At 34.7% G+C, this 15,191-nt stretch overlaps 1 protein-coding gene across 10 annotated transcripts in view; it reads right to left on the reverse strand.

Moving 5' to 3' along the window:
- The window catches only part of satb2 (SATB homeobox 2), a 218,572-nt gene that overhangs the window by 187,679 nt on the left and 15,702 nt on the right, over positions 1-15,191 (reverse strand). For all 10 annotated transcript variants that reach the window (XM_039755973.1, XM_039755974.1, XM_039755975.1 and 7 more), the window contains one exon: positions 9,770-9,982. In XM_039755973.1, the coding sequence (XP_039611907.1) occupies positions 9,770-9,938 (169 nt within the window). In that variant the 5' untranslated portion in view covers positions 9,939-9,982. The remainder of the gene's footprint in view (positions 1-9,769; positions 9,983-15,191) is intronic.

The raw sequence follows: 15,191 nt of genomic DNA on the forward strand, positions 1-15,191 counted from the left end.
AGTGCTTGGTTTTTCTAATTTATTCATACAGACAAAGAAGGTATTTAATCAATTTATAACCAGCACATTTCATTTGAACACATTCTTTAAGAGGCTCAGATTTATACTTTATAAATATCATGAAGAGTTTTCAAGCTCCTAAACCAACCAGCCAATTTGTAGTGATGACAATTATAATGAGTGTCTAGCTATAAGAAACTTTTCAACAGGTCAAAGTAATTTTTTTCTGATCATCTTGTATTCAAGCATAGCTTATGAAACATTATTTGCCCAGACTATTCACAAATGCTCATTTTTTTACATCTTCAAGACCAACGCTGTTAAATTAGCTTTAGTATGTTAGTTGATTCAGTGATTGCTTTCAGCAAGCCATTTTTCCAAACATACTGTTTTCAAGTAATATACAGATTTCTATTTAAATAAACCAGGGGAGAGTTTCATTCTCAAAACTCCATCTTATGATCAAGTATTAATTTAGAAGAGTTTAACAGAACCTATTGTAACTAAAGTAGTACTTTAAATCCTTCATAATCTATGTGCTTTATGACCCTTAAATTGACTAAATACTGTATGTGCCAGCCTTCTTCACAGACAATAGTCAGTAGACAAGACACTTTAAATACACATTAGACTTATTGTTTTATTTATTGTATGAGTTTTGTTACATTCATATTATTGTATAATGCATTCTATCACATGGGATTGAAACCAATACCAGTTACTATCTGTCTGTGAAGTTTTCCTTGTATTCACATGGGTTTTCTCCAGATTGCCCCCTACATTCCAAAAATGTGCAACTTAGTTTTACTGGGAATTTAATTCTAGCCTTACACAGGTTTTAAAGATAGATGAAAATGACTGTGTGAGGTCAAATTGTTTAGTTACAGAGTGCTGCCATGAGATGCATGTTATACTCTTTCAGTCTCAGCATTGAAATCTAGGCTCAAGATATAAGTCTATAGTCTAGTGTGCCTTCATTAGGCTTTTAATATTACAGCACTGTCTGTTAGTCATTTGCTCAAAAAATTAAACATCAGCAATCATTAAGAAACATTACTGAACCCCCTCTTTTCAATTCATCTTCTTAGCATTCCTGCTTTGGCACTTGATATCCCCATTGTATTGGCAAGCCTTTAACACACAAATTGAGACTTTAAAGATACTAGAAGCCTTTAGACTCAATGGTTACTTCATTTTAGGGAGTAGAAGATTTTGGCATAAGCTTAGGATATTTTAGAATTTCCAGAAGAGGTAGAATAGCTAGTTGGCCCAAGCCACCAGTATGGTGACCTTATCTGTAATTACCAGTCATGAACCCCCAGGAGTTTATTTTCTCTAGGATTTCTGTTACCTGAATTTTAGTTTTTCTCAGCTTTTGTTTGTTTTCCAATGGCCATGTCTCAAGTATTATGTTAACAGGACTATGTTATTCTGAACTGTTGAGATTAATTTCTTTTCCTTTTTTTTCAACTAAAATTTGTGTTTCTGTATGTAAAATTAAGTGATTTTGTAATGTGCAGCCTTTTTATCATAATAGGTTTACAAATATTGTTCTGAATCTTTAAATTTTTTAATTAAATTTATAAAAGTGTTGTCAACTCTAAATGGGCCTAATATAAGTAAGTCTGGATCTATGCATAAGTGTACCCTGTAGTAGGGTTTGGTGTTTTCCAGCTCAAACAAAGTTATACAAAGTCACTGGGATAGTCTTGTACATGACTCTGTAATGCCATTTCCAATCTTAAAACTCATTGAAAGAAAGCACATACATTTTTCAGGTTCCAGTGGTAGGAGTTTGAAGAGAAATGCGATCAGACTTATTGGCAATTCTAAATTGCTTTGGTATGTGCCAATGTGATCTGCGATAGACAACATACTTTCATCATTGGTTTTTGTCTTGTAGCTTTTACAGCAAGAATGGTTCTTTTTCTGCCAAGTCACCTAAAAGGAGCACAGAAAATTTATTGAGACTCTTTGAAGGTTACTTTTACACATATACACAGTAGACTTAGCTATGATAAAACCAGGACCCACTATCTGAAATGTAACAATCAATATCTGGTTTTATTATAGTTTACTGAATATTTTAAATCTCTTTATATGCTTAAGTCTGTTGTCCATCAAGTCCTTCATCAAGGCTTGGTATAGCTTTCAGGTTTTTTAGTGTTCTAAACAGGATCTCACCTTTAATGAAGGAATGTCATCTTCATCTCAACCAGACATAAAGAAAGCTCTTTGTTATCCTTACTTCGTCATTAGATACGGGGGTCTTCCCAGACTGTCTTAAGACTGCTGTAGTTAAACCCCTACTTAAGAAACATAATCTCGACATCTCGGCTCTTGAAAAGTTTAGACCCATCTCTAACCTGCCTTTTTTAAGTAAAATTCTGGAGAAGGCAGTCATTATGCAGTTAAATGACCACCTCAATAAATATGCTATTCTTGATAAATTTCAGTCGGGTTTTAGAACAAATCACAGCACAAAAACTGCACTCGTTAAAGTAGTAAATGATATGCGGGTGAATGCAGACAGAGGCCATTTATCTGTTCTCATCCTCTTAGATCTGAGTGCCGCATTTGACACCATTGATCATAATATTCTTAGAAATCGCCTTAGTCAATGGGTGGGCCTCTCTGGCAGTGTCTTAAATTGGTTTGAATCCTACCTGGCAGGGAGAAAATTCTTTGATAGTTGTGGTAATTACAACTCAAAGACACATGATATCCAATATGGTGTTCCATAAGGCTCTGTCCTGGGTCCGCTGCTCTTCTTAATCTACATGCTTCCGTTAGGTCAGATTATCTCAGGGCAAAACGTGAGCTACCACAGCTATTCTGATGACACACAGCTGTACCTATCAATAGCACCTGATGACCCCGATTCTATTGATTCACTAACACAATGTCTGACTTGTATCTTAGAATGGATGAATAGTAACTTTCTCAAGTTAAATAAAGAGAAAACTGAAATCTTAGTGATTGGCAATAATGGATACAATGAGGCTATTAGAAATAAACTGAATACATTAGGATTAAAAGTCAAGACGGAGGTAAAAAGCTTATGGGTAATTGTTGACTGTAGTCTGAAATTTAAATCACTTATTAATCAGATCACTAGGACAGCATTTTTTCACTTAAGAAACATAGCTAAAGTTAGACCTCTTATATCACTTAAAGATGCTGAGAAATTAGCTCACGCGTTTGTTTTCAGTCGACTAGATTACTGTAATGCACTCCTCTCAGGACTACCCAAAAAAGACATAAATCATTTGCAACTAGTGCAGAATGCAGCTGCTAGAATCCTAACTAGGAAAAGAAAATCAGAGCACATTTCTCCAGTTTTGATGTCACTACACTGGTTACCTGTGTCATTCAGGATTGACTTTAAAATTCTGCTTATGGTTTATAAAGCCTTAAATAATCTCACCCCATATTATATATCGGAATGTCTGACACCTTATATTCCAAATCGTAACCTCAGATCCTCAAATGAGTATCTCCTTAGAATTCCAAGAACAAAACTTAAAAGTGGTGAGGCGGCCTTCTGCTGTTATGCACCTAAAATCTGGAATAGCCTGCCAATAGAGAATTTGCCGGGCTGATACGGTGGAGCACTTTAAAAAACTGCTGAAAACACATTATTTTAACATGGCTTTCTCATAATTTTCACTGTAATCAAAATACTCTATATCTCCAACTCATTATAATAACTATTCATGGTTGCTCTAAAAATCTGTACTAAGCCCTACTCTCTCTTCTGTTTCCTTTTCCGGTATCCTTTTGGTGGTGGCATCTACTCAAAGCACCGTGATGTTCCAACAATGATGGATGGATTAAAAGCCAGAAGTCTGTATGACCATCTACATCAAGTGACTTCGTGAGAACCCTAACTACAAAGAGGACTATTTCATTTATGTTAGGTAGAATGCCCAGAGGGGACTGGGCAGTCCCGTGGCCTGGAACCCCTGCAGATTTTATTTTTTTTCTCCAGCCGTCTGGAGTTTTTTTCTGTTTTTTCTGTCCACCCTGGCCATAGGACCTTACTCCTTTTCTATGTTAACTAATGTTGTCTTATTTTAATTTCTTATTTTGTCTTTTATTTTTCTTTTCTTCAGTATGTAAAGCACTTTGAGCTACTTTTTGTATGAAAATGTGCTATATAAATAAATGTTGTTGTTGTTGTTGTTACTATTCTGTCTATTCAACGGCCCATTTCTATCATCTCATTATCACTAGCACCCACCGAGCCAGTGCATAACCTTGGGGTGGTAATTCGTAACTAGCTACTTTTTACTGACTATGTATGAAATGACTCCTCCTCATAAAGATTCTCTCTCTATAACATTTGTAAAATCAGACCATACCTGAAGAAGCATGCATCATATCTTGTGGTCCAGGCATTGGTCACACCTTAACTACCATAACTCTTTACCTGCAGAAATACCTTCATGTGTTATGAAGCCACTGCAAATGATTCAAATTACAGCTTCCCGTTTTGTATTCAAAACGGACAGATGTCACTTCTGTTTTCAGGTCACTACACTAGCTGAAAGCAGCCGCATGCATTAAGTTCGAACCCTTAATTTCTGCCTACAGAGAAGTAAAATGGTCACCACCTGTGTGATTGAAGTATATATGCAGTCTTGTGCTCCTTCTTCCCTACTTAGCTCTACTAGTGAAAAGTGTGTGGTGATGTCACTTCTGTGTGGCATTAAGTCTCAATCCAGACTCATTTTCCATGTAGCCCCTAGTTTGTGAACTGCTGAATCTCTCAGTGTATTTAAGAAGCCTTTAAAATTTCTTTTGTTCTATGAATATCTGTTTAATTAATAATTGTTTTGATAGTTTTTGTAACTAAGGAAAGATTAACTAGTTTTGCGTTGTTTTATTTGGTTTCCACTTGTGATGATCAGTTTTTGTAAACTTGCCATGTACTATCTGTTTCAAAACTAACCTCCCATCAGATGTTTACTCGATTATGTTCACCTCTTTTGTAAGTCACTTTGGATAAAGGCATCTTCTTAGCGAATAAATGTAAATGCTCAGCTAATCAAAACTGGTTGTGAATTGTGCAAAAAATGTACACTAAGCAAAAACAAAATTTATTGTGGTGGAAAAATCACTTTTAACTGTGCCGATGTCATACTGACAACATTATAGTTATTCATATGTGCTTGTATTATTTAAGTGCATGTGATTATATTATTGAAACTAGTTCCAAATACAGACATTTAAGTCTTAAAAGGGTAACAAGGACATGTCCACTGACAGCCAAGGCTGTTAAACCCAATGTTTTAATGAGAAACAAGAGACCACACGACTTTATTTGTTCATTTTCTCATCATTAAGCATTTATAAACTATTCCAAACCAAAATTAAATAATTTTGAAAATGTACTATGATAAGCCAAAATTCACAGAAATCGAAGAGATAAAGCTTCCGTTTTATAGTAAGTTAAACTCATTTTCATAAAATATTTTTCATGATACTTAACATAAAATAACATTTTCAAACTTGTTTAAGAATATTTTAGTTTATTTAGATGTGTAGTAGTTACTAATATTCTTGGTCAGTTGGAGAAGAAAACATATTCTAATTATAAAAAGCTTTCTTGAATGACTTAGGGTGTAAAACTTTGGCATTTAGCCTACTATTTTGCTGTCTTAAAGCCAGCCTTATAATCAAAGACCAGAAAATGACACAACATCTGTAAACCATTGCACACTTATTATAAGCTAATAAAATTTTGTTTGCCTATAAATAAGCTTGCCATGTTTTAAAGGGAAAAAACCTATGACACAAAAGAGTCATTTAATAAAGAATATAAAACTCCTTCACAAAAAAAATAAATTCATTCAAGATTTTAGGATACAGTACATAAACACAATTTTTAGTGCTTATCACTCAGAAACACAGACTGTGGTCTTAAGCCTTGATTCTACTTAGCTGTTAAGATTATAGTATGTTAAGTTACCAGTCTAGATCAGACCATTACTTCATTAATACATACTCATAATCTAGACCAGTATACATATACATGAATTTCCCCAGAGTGAAAAATACCTGAAATACTAAAGACATTCCAATTTAGTCACACTTTCTATAAAGATAATGCAGATTGTTTCATTAAAACATTTGCAAGTTTCTATCAGGACATCTCAAAGTTTTCCAAAGCTGAGCTGGATTTGATTAAGATTTAGCAGCATGGGGTGGATGCAGTGTGCCCTCATTTCTTAAGTGACAAAAAAATTTAGGAAACATTCAGCAATGATGAAATGAAAAAGTATTAACAACATTTGGTCCAGAAATTAAAAGTGATTTAATTAGCTAATCTGTAGTAAAGACGAATTGAATACTCCTTGCCAAAGTAAAAGCTATAGTCTTTATGTTTAATACGCTACCGTGGCTGTTTGTTTGTCTGTCCAGGATTTTAAATCATCTATAGCTCGCAAACCGTTTGACCTGTTGACCTGAAATTTGGTACACATATACTATGTGACGTCTACTATCCGCTTTCATGGTGATGATTGACCTCCAAGGTTATTCCCCTTTTTATTTTTCTATTTTATTTTATTGTAGAATCATAGTGAATAACAACTCTCAGCAGCGGCCAGCAGGGCACATACGTACGGGCGCTGTTCTCATCCCTACCACCTTCGCTGTTATTTCCCTACCTCTTCATATCTTAAATCATTCTTTAGGCAGATTGAAGAATTAAGTGCCAGCTTAAGGGAGAAATTAAAGAAAACATACTAAGTAATTGCAACACCAACACTTACTTAATCAGTTTTAACGTGAAAAGATGTTGATGAAAGAAGTGAAGCAGGGGCTGCTAGGGTAGAGAAAAGAAGAGCTGCTCAGGAAACAGCAAGAGCATCAACCTCTGAGCAAACGAATGCTAAATATACAGAGAAAGAGTACGAAAACCATGAATGCTCAAGTCAAGTGTATTCACTGCACGCTATCGTGCAGTGCGCTATTACTGGTAATTCTATATTACTCATGGAGTAAAGAATAAGCTGGTAATAACAAAGAGATGATTAAAACACATAGAGCTCCTCTATCCACACTGTGATGCTTTTGCCTTTCTCAATAAAGATTAATAAGAAGTTGTTTAATTTAAAGTCTTACAGTATGTATTACATTTATTAATAATGATGCTTTCATATGCATTTTTAAACTGTAAAAGTGGAAGAGTTCAGTGGGATTTTATAGCCATGAAATATCCTTGGAAAAAGCTCTGGAATGAGCAGGGGTTCGTGAATAAAAGGTGGGTTAAGGGACCTCTTTCACAATCCAAAAGGGAACAAACTGCTTTAGTATCTTGAAGCCATTTCCTGATTGTGGCTGCCAGTAATTACAACCTAATTTGAGCTCCACCTGTCTATTATATTCAAGAATGCTTTTCATTTTTCTAGCCTTTGATGCAATGTGGTTTACAGATTATTTACCTTCTACTCCTCAACAATTCAAAGAGGTACGTATTTATGCAAGATTTTCATCTTTTTTAAAGGGTTATAGAAATTATCAATGATGTACAGGACATAAAAGAGATGCTTCAGGATATGGAACAAATAGAAGCAACAATATATATGAACAAATATATCCCATAGCTTATAGAAGTGTCTTTCCAAATGCCTGTGTTTTTAACAAAATATGCTATAGCCTACTAATAGTTATGTTTCCATACCAACATGGGAAAAATATAGCTCTTTAGTATTTTACCTAACAGAGAGGGATCTGCTAGAAAATAGTGTTCCATAATATTCAGGACTCCACGTGACTGATTAAAGAGAAAACAATTCTGGGTGCCTGGTGTTTAAACGTGAAAACAGAGTTATGAATCAATGTGTTTGTGACCACTAAAATGACCTGTGAAGTGTTGAGGGCAGTCTCTGTGCCCAGGAGTAGAATTAGCAGTGAACTTGGTTTAATCTTGAAAGTGGCTTTAAGAAACTATTCCTAGATAGCGGCCATTTAGCTCTGAGTCTATAACAGACTAAAGATAGTGCTGAATGAAACAAAAAATTACTGGCTATTGAAATGGAGGGAAAGTTTCTGATTGATGTGATTTTTTTGGTCTGGATACACTGTAAGCAGGCAAGCACTGTACAGCAAAAAAGGGTAAAGATGTATGAAGTCAAGCCTCAAAGTTAGAGCTTTGTATTATTATTACTACTGGTAATTTTCTCCATATACATAATGCAAAGTTAACTGACTGACTCACTCACTCATCAAAAAAACATAATTTTCCATTTAGTTAAAAAGCTGAAATTTGGGTGGATTTTATATCTATGGCAGTAGGCATCCGGTAAGAAAGGACATTTTGATATATCAATATTAAGGAGCAAACCCCCTCCACCATAAAGAAATTAAATACCCCAAATTCTCAAAAATGCCTAGACTGATTTGAATGAAATTTAGTAAAATTTGAGAAAAAATAAAATTAGCCAACCTGTGTTTGTTTCTTTGTCAATAAATGTTTTATTTGTCAATATTTGTTAATATTATGTTAATGTACATGTTCTGCACTTAAAGGTGGCTTTATGCAAACAAAGGACACAGGAGAAGCAACTGATGGCATTATTAACCAAAAGGGTGAGTGAACAACTGAAGAGGATGTGGTGTCCTGGATAGGAAAAAAGAGATGAGATCAAATTTGCCTTGTACAATTTAGGTGTGAAATGGAAAGAATGAAGTTCAGTGGTTAGCAAGCACACTATAAACCTTAATTGCTGGTGTGAGACGCTGTGACTGTGAGCACTGGTGTTGCTTCACTAGAAGCAAAAAAGGAGGGAGAGAGAACTGGATGTGGAAGTGGCATTCTCAGTTCTAAGGCAAGGAGGAAAGATGGCGTAAGTTTAATCTTAAAGGGTCCCACACACACTATTCCATTGTAACATACATCTATGGACTTAAAGAGGGGACCCACACCCTGCCCTCTAAAATTATTTACATTTACATGTGTTTCTGCTTACTTTGAACCGGGATGCCCCCGTAATAAATTAATTCAATTCAGTGTTAGCACTTTATTGTCTGCCTATGGCTATGGTAAAAAAAACCCATGGTTGAACATATAATTGATGAAAAGCACAAAAAGAAATGCTTGAGTGAATGACATAAACAACTTAAAATCATAAACACTTAATAATGATAATAATAAATGCTCAAATTTCACATTATTCGTACTGATTACTCGGTTCAATTCAAAAGAAAATAGTTTCCTGTAAAATTGTGTTTTGCACTGACCATCAACAAAAGCCAAGTACAGTAACTAGGAAAACTATAAATTCATTTAATGCAGGAATGTTTTACTCATGTGCAATTGTAAATATCAAGTTAAAGTAAGCACCTCCAGTAACCTCTTAACATTATTATTACTTTTTATTTGACTGACACCTTTATCTAAACCAGCTTACAACATTTGAGATACAATTGGATGCCTTTCTTTTTTACCATTTGGAACACAAGCAGGTGAAGTGACTTGCTCATTGATTAACTGGTGGAACTATAACTGAAGCTCAATATTTTCGACAAAGCCGAGAAACATAGCCAGTTTAAAATAAGGATGCATATTACAACCTTTCAATATGAAGAACTAAGAAACCACAAAAATGGAACCACTATTTAGTCAAATGACAAAGAAAAAGATCCTTCATATATTAATTAATCACCTGCCTTTGCCAAGAGCAACACCTTCCTAGCTTTTCAAATGTTTTACCTAGCAAATGATTTTCACATATAAGATTGTGTCAGATAGACCAGTTACCTCCTAGTGCTCTGGTAGGGGCACCATTATGTCGAACTCGTGTATCTGTAGGACTACCATTTTGCTCCATTCGTGCCATCTTTCCTGGTGGAGGTCCTTTCAGATCAGGACTGCAGCTTCTCCTGTCTGGGCTGTTGTGCAGACCAGGACTCTCACTGTGCCTTTCCATGTTCCTCCAGTCTGCAGGGGGTGCTGCTACCAGCGTATATGGACCTACAAAATTTCATGAAAAATAATTTGTATCTATATTTGGATACATATATGAATAATTTCAGTTGTGAAATGAAATGTTCATAACACACAAGAAGTAGCCTAAAGCACTAAGTAAATTAATCAGTAACAACTTATTAAGTGCAACATTAAGTTGTTCAAGGGTACAAATGCAAATGCAAAAATGCAAGTAATGAAACATCCAACATTCAGCATGGTTATTACTCTTGTAACTTGTTATATTGATACACAATAACACAGTAAGTTCTCTTCAGGATTTCACTTTCATGCAGTGAAATGATTGGTTCTTTTAAAACTGAACACATATTTGGCATGTAACAAGTAAGAAAAAGCAGAGAACAGCTTGCAGGAAAATTACAACTGTTTGCAAAGCCATTTTTTTAACTACTCTCAAGTAGTTAACATTTATGCCACCCCTAATTAAACATACATAGACCTAACATGTAATGCTTAATCTTCTGAGAGTTATATTTGAAACATTCAATCATAATTCAAAAAATGATGCTTTTACACTTGGCTGAATACATGGGAAGAGCTGCTTTTAGATTCAACATTCCACTTACTTCCCATGCTTTAATGAGCTTCTAATGTATGCCTTTTAAGGAAACATGTCAACAATAAGTAATAGGAGCGTCTAGGAAGGAAATATAAAAAGTGTTGTGAAAAGTACAGCAATAGCATATTGAACTCCAATTTATAGCCTTGTTATCACTGATGTTTAACTGTAGAGATAACTGGCTCCCCTCTGCCCTGTATTATGACACACTAACTGCTCATACGTATATCACATGATTATGTATACATGAACAGCTCTGGTATCAAATACTTGGATCCTTTGTCTTTTTTTGCTAAAAACTTTTCATAAAGTTTCTGTAGAAATAATGTTTCCTGATATCATGTAACTTCTGGTCAAGACAGGGGATGTCATTTCAAATGCAAAAAAGAAGCCAGAGTTCATGCAGAAGGGTGGAAATGGTCTTCATTATATAACTAGCTGCACCTCTATGGACAGCATTGGCTCTGGAACCAGGTCATTAAAAGAAAAGCTGTCCACCCTTCACTCTGAAGTTGCCCAAGGGATAGGCCGCAGACATGTGTGAGAATAATTGACCTAAGCTTGGTGACATACAGTAGGAATTTGCACCAATAGATCAAAGGATTGTCTCTTTGAAATACTGAATTGCAGAGAGAGAATGTGCATGTGTGATAATGTGTGTGTGCATCTAGGATCTGTCATCGCTGGCTGAATTTTTTGAAACTATACTAGTTTCAAAAAATAGGATACTATTTAATGACTACATAATTGTCCTGGAAGACTTGAACTTTGCAGAAGGTTATAACACAGATTCCTGGAGCACCTTTATCAAGGACAGCATCTAATGCACACTTTATTTTATTGGATTTCTGTGCAAGTCACTGATAACTTATAACAGACATTGTGTCAAAATTCAAGATTTCTTATTTGATTGATATGTACCAGCAGGCAAAAGCTAAACAAGTATTTCACCACATATACATATATGAGGGATGACTGAATCTACCAAGGGTACACTTTGGCTCTTCCATTGTTCATTATTTTCATTTACCAAATGTCAAAATCCACCTAAAGCTGGAAAGCCTTTGGGCTCTTTGTATAGGGTGGTCCAGATCTAATTATGCAATTTTCATTACGCTATAACTTATTTTAACTAAGTTTATTACATAGAAAATCACCCGAAAAAACCCGGACCATCGAGAAGTGTGCAAACTGACGGCATGAAGAATCATCTTTGCACCGAACTGGAATTTCCCTGCATAAATCAAAGTCATCCAGATGATCTGGATCTGCATAATTAGATCTGGACCACCCTGTGCAATAATATTTACAATGCAGGAGTGTCTGATACAGATGAGAGAAAAATTAGAGGATCCATATCTGAGCTTATTGTCCTTTTTGGAAAAAAATGGCTTTATTTTTGCAAATTGTTGGGAAAGCAATTAGCCCAACTGGAAAATATAAGTGCCTCAGATGTTTATATGTGAGTAAGCTTTGAACAAACATAAGAATAAATACCTAACTGGGGCAATCTACAGTACCAGTATTAATGTGAGTGACGCAGGAGGCAAACCAATGGATGGGAAACAGTTTAGCATTCTTACATCCCCATCTTCATCTAAGGTGAATATCTTTGAGTAGTTATTTAAAGGTTAAGATCGTGAATATTAGACTAGACTACATAGGATATCTGGCCACACACACTAACAGAAATTGCCTGCCTCTCCAATCAAGGAAAACTTAGAAAAGGAGACATACCTCCTCTACATAGAATAAAGGTATCTTACATATTTTGAACATCAAATGGGGATCAAGCTAAAATGATGAGTGATCAAACCAAAAGAAGTGGGAATTGAAGGTGTTTTCTTAGTGGGTACAAACTGGCTAAAACAAAAGATGCAAAGACTTATGATGAGGGGAACTTTTTCAGAATTAGGTGATGTTAAAAGTGACATTCCCTCAGGGATCAGTGATGTGACTGCTGATCTTCCCAATATACATAAATGATTTGAATAGGATTATAATCAAAGAGCTGGTTAGGTTTGAAGATGATACTAAACTAGGTAGAAGAGCAGATAATGCATAACCAGGTACATCATTGCAGAAAAAACCTGGACAGAATACATGCTTGAACAGATTTGTGGCAAATGATTTTTAATGTGAGTAAATATAAGATATTACCCATAGGAACTGAAATGTTAGATCTGTGTACAAAACAGGAGGTTAAAATTTAAAAGTACACCTTATGAAAAGCACTTATAAGTCATAGTGGACTGATCACTATCTATAGGATATCAAGAAAGGTGTTCAGAAGTGATCAAGAAAGCTAAAAGGATGTTAGGTTATATAACATATTGTGTGGCATATAAGTCAGGGAGGGTTATGTTTAATGTATATAATTAAGTGTAATTTATATTAGTGAGGCATAACATAGAGTATTGTGTACAATTTTGGTTTCCATATTATAAAAAAGACATAGTAGTGCTATAGTAGGCCAGAGGACAGTGACTAGGCTGATTCTGGGACTGAGAGGTATGAACTTGAGGAGAGATTGAAGGAATTTAACCTTTTCAGTTTAAGTCATGGAGATTAAAATGTGACATACCTGAAGTGTTTAAAATTATGAAGGGAGTTAGTACAGTGGATCCCAGAAGTTACTTTAAAATAAATTCTTCGACAAGAACATAGAGAAACAGTTGAAAACTTGTAAAAGACAATCATCGCACATATGTAAGAAACGTTTTCTTAACACTAAGTATCAAACATTGATACATTTAATAAATTGACAACTTGTGTGGTATAGAGTTTTGGGACCTTCAAATGTAAAATATTATTTTGTAGAATATACCTGAATAGGACTGACATGCTTGTTGGGATGAATGGCCTGTTCTTATCACATCAGATAAAGTTCTATTGTCGTCAGGATGCAGTACACTGGAAAGAAACTTGAAGAAGATCCAGAACATGTTACATGGAACATATTTCTTAAATGGGATCTACATGGAATATCTTTCTTAGGGAAATCCTTAAGGATTCTCCATGAGGACCTATTGACTTTGCTCAGTTTAGGAAATCGTTGCTGCTCAACCCTCACAAAAAAACAAAAATTAACGAAGTGAGTGTATGTGTTTTGTGTGCTCAATATATAATTTTCACCCAGTCTCTTTTCTCTTTCATTTTTAGGTGAAAAATATTGAATGAAGCAGAATGAAAAAACAAAATAATTTCATTTGATGCTAAAACTCCCACCTGTGTTAAACTTGAACGCTGCTTTTCACTAGAGAGCTCATCACATCCAAGTCAGATGGAGAAGTCAAGAAATATATATATCAATTTAGTTCACTGAGCAATTTGGACAAGCTACACTGATCAAGCCTGAAGAAGAACTTAGCCAAATCACTTGGGTAAGCAGTCTTGATGTTACTTGTGGGCTTTTAATGACCTTAATTAGTTGGTAACATGCTAATGCTGTTCCTAGTCACTAAACAGAGATATTAACAACAAATTTCTGCTCTTGGGGGAAAAGACTGTAAAGCCACTTTCTCTAGTCTGCAAGTTTTACAAAAGATCTATCACTAAAAGAAATAGAATAACCAACTTTCATTTCTTGTAAGTTCATATTGCAAGGTACATTTCTGTAAGCTACTAAGAAAAAAACATGTGATATAAAGTAAAATACTAGCACTGTTTTAAAAGCAAAAACCATCTAATTTAAGTCAGTAATCCATATTCTTTGGAAAGGAAAATATTATTAGGATTTGTTACCCTAAAATTGTATAAAATACTCTCCATCTTACAATCTCTGGGTTTTCAAAAAACATTTCCTGTGAAACACATAAAGTACCTAGTTAGCAAATGCCCTGTTATGGAATTAGCAAGCAGAAAAAACATTAACCATTTATAAAGCAAAGCAAATACAATACACTATTTTCTGCACACTCATAAATACATTGAGATTTCAGGCACATTAAACTCTTTCTTCCTGAAAATGAAAAATGTTTTGGGATTAGCTAAAGTACAGTTAGCAGTACAGCAGGAACACTACTAGTCACATGAGGGCACAATGAAAGCCAGCTGCTTCGTATTGCATTAAAAATGGCCTTTCACTTATTACTAACAATGCAAAGTTTTTTTTCTCCTCATAAACCATTGCTGGTTCAAAATTATTCAAGAACATTTTAGTCAATATAAATCTGTTTTGACTTTCCATCTTTAGCTGCTGATCGTTTCCTTTACTGAGTTGGTATTTGATTCAAGAGTTGAAGAAAGTCTTTTTTAAAAAATCTGGCTACAGATATTTACAGAATTGGAAGAAACTCATAGGAATACATATAGAGTTTGCAGACACCACACAGAAATACTCCAACATGACCTGAACCTAAGATCTAATATTTATGAAGCAGGACTACTTTCCACATCACAATGCAACCCTTATCTTGTTTTCCTAGTTTTAACTTTATATTATAAGAATATTACCATCATCTGTTTTCATGGTTCACGAATAAAATACACCAGATAATGTTATAAACTCAAAATTACCCATAAACATAAATGAAAACAGAAGAATATCTTGGGGCACCACTAAAATAGTTATAAAATGTTTCTGAGAATTTATATCAAAATGTGAAAACATAAGGAGTTTCAGAAATTGAGTAT

The sequence above is a fragment of the Polypterus senegalus genome, chromosome 6 (genome assembly GCF_016835505.1).
Source record: "Polypterus senegalus isolate Bchr_013 chromosome 6, ASM1683550v1, whole genome shotgun sequence".
NCBI classification, from domain to species: domain Eukaryota; kingdom Metazoa; phylum Chordata; class Cladistia; order Polypteriformes; family Polypteridae; genus Polypterus; species Polypterus senegalus.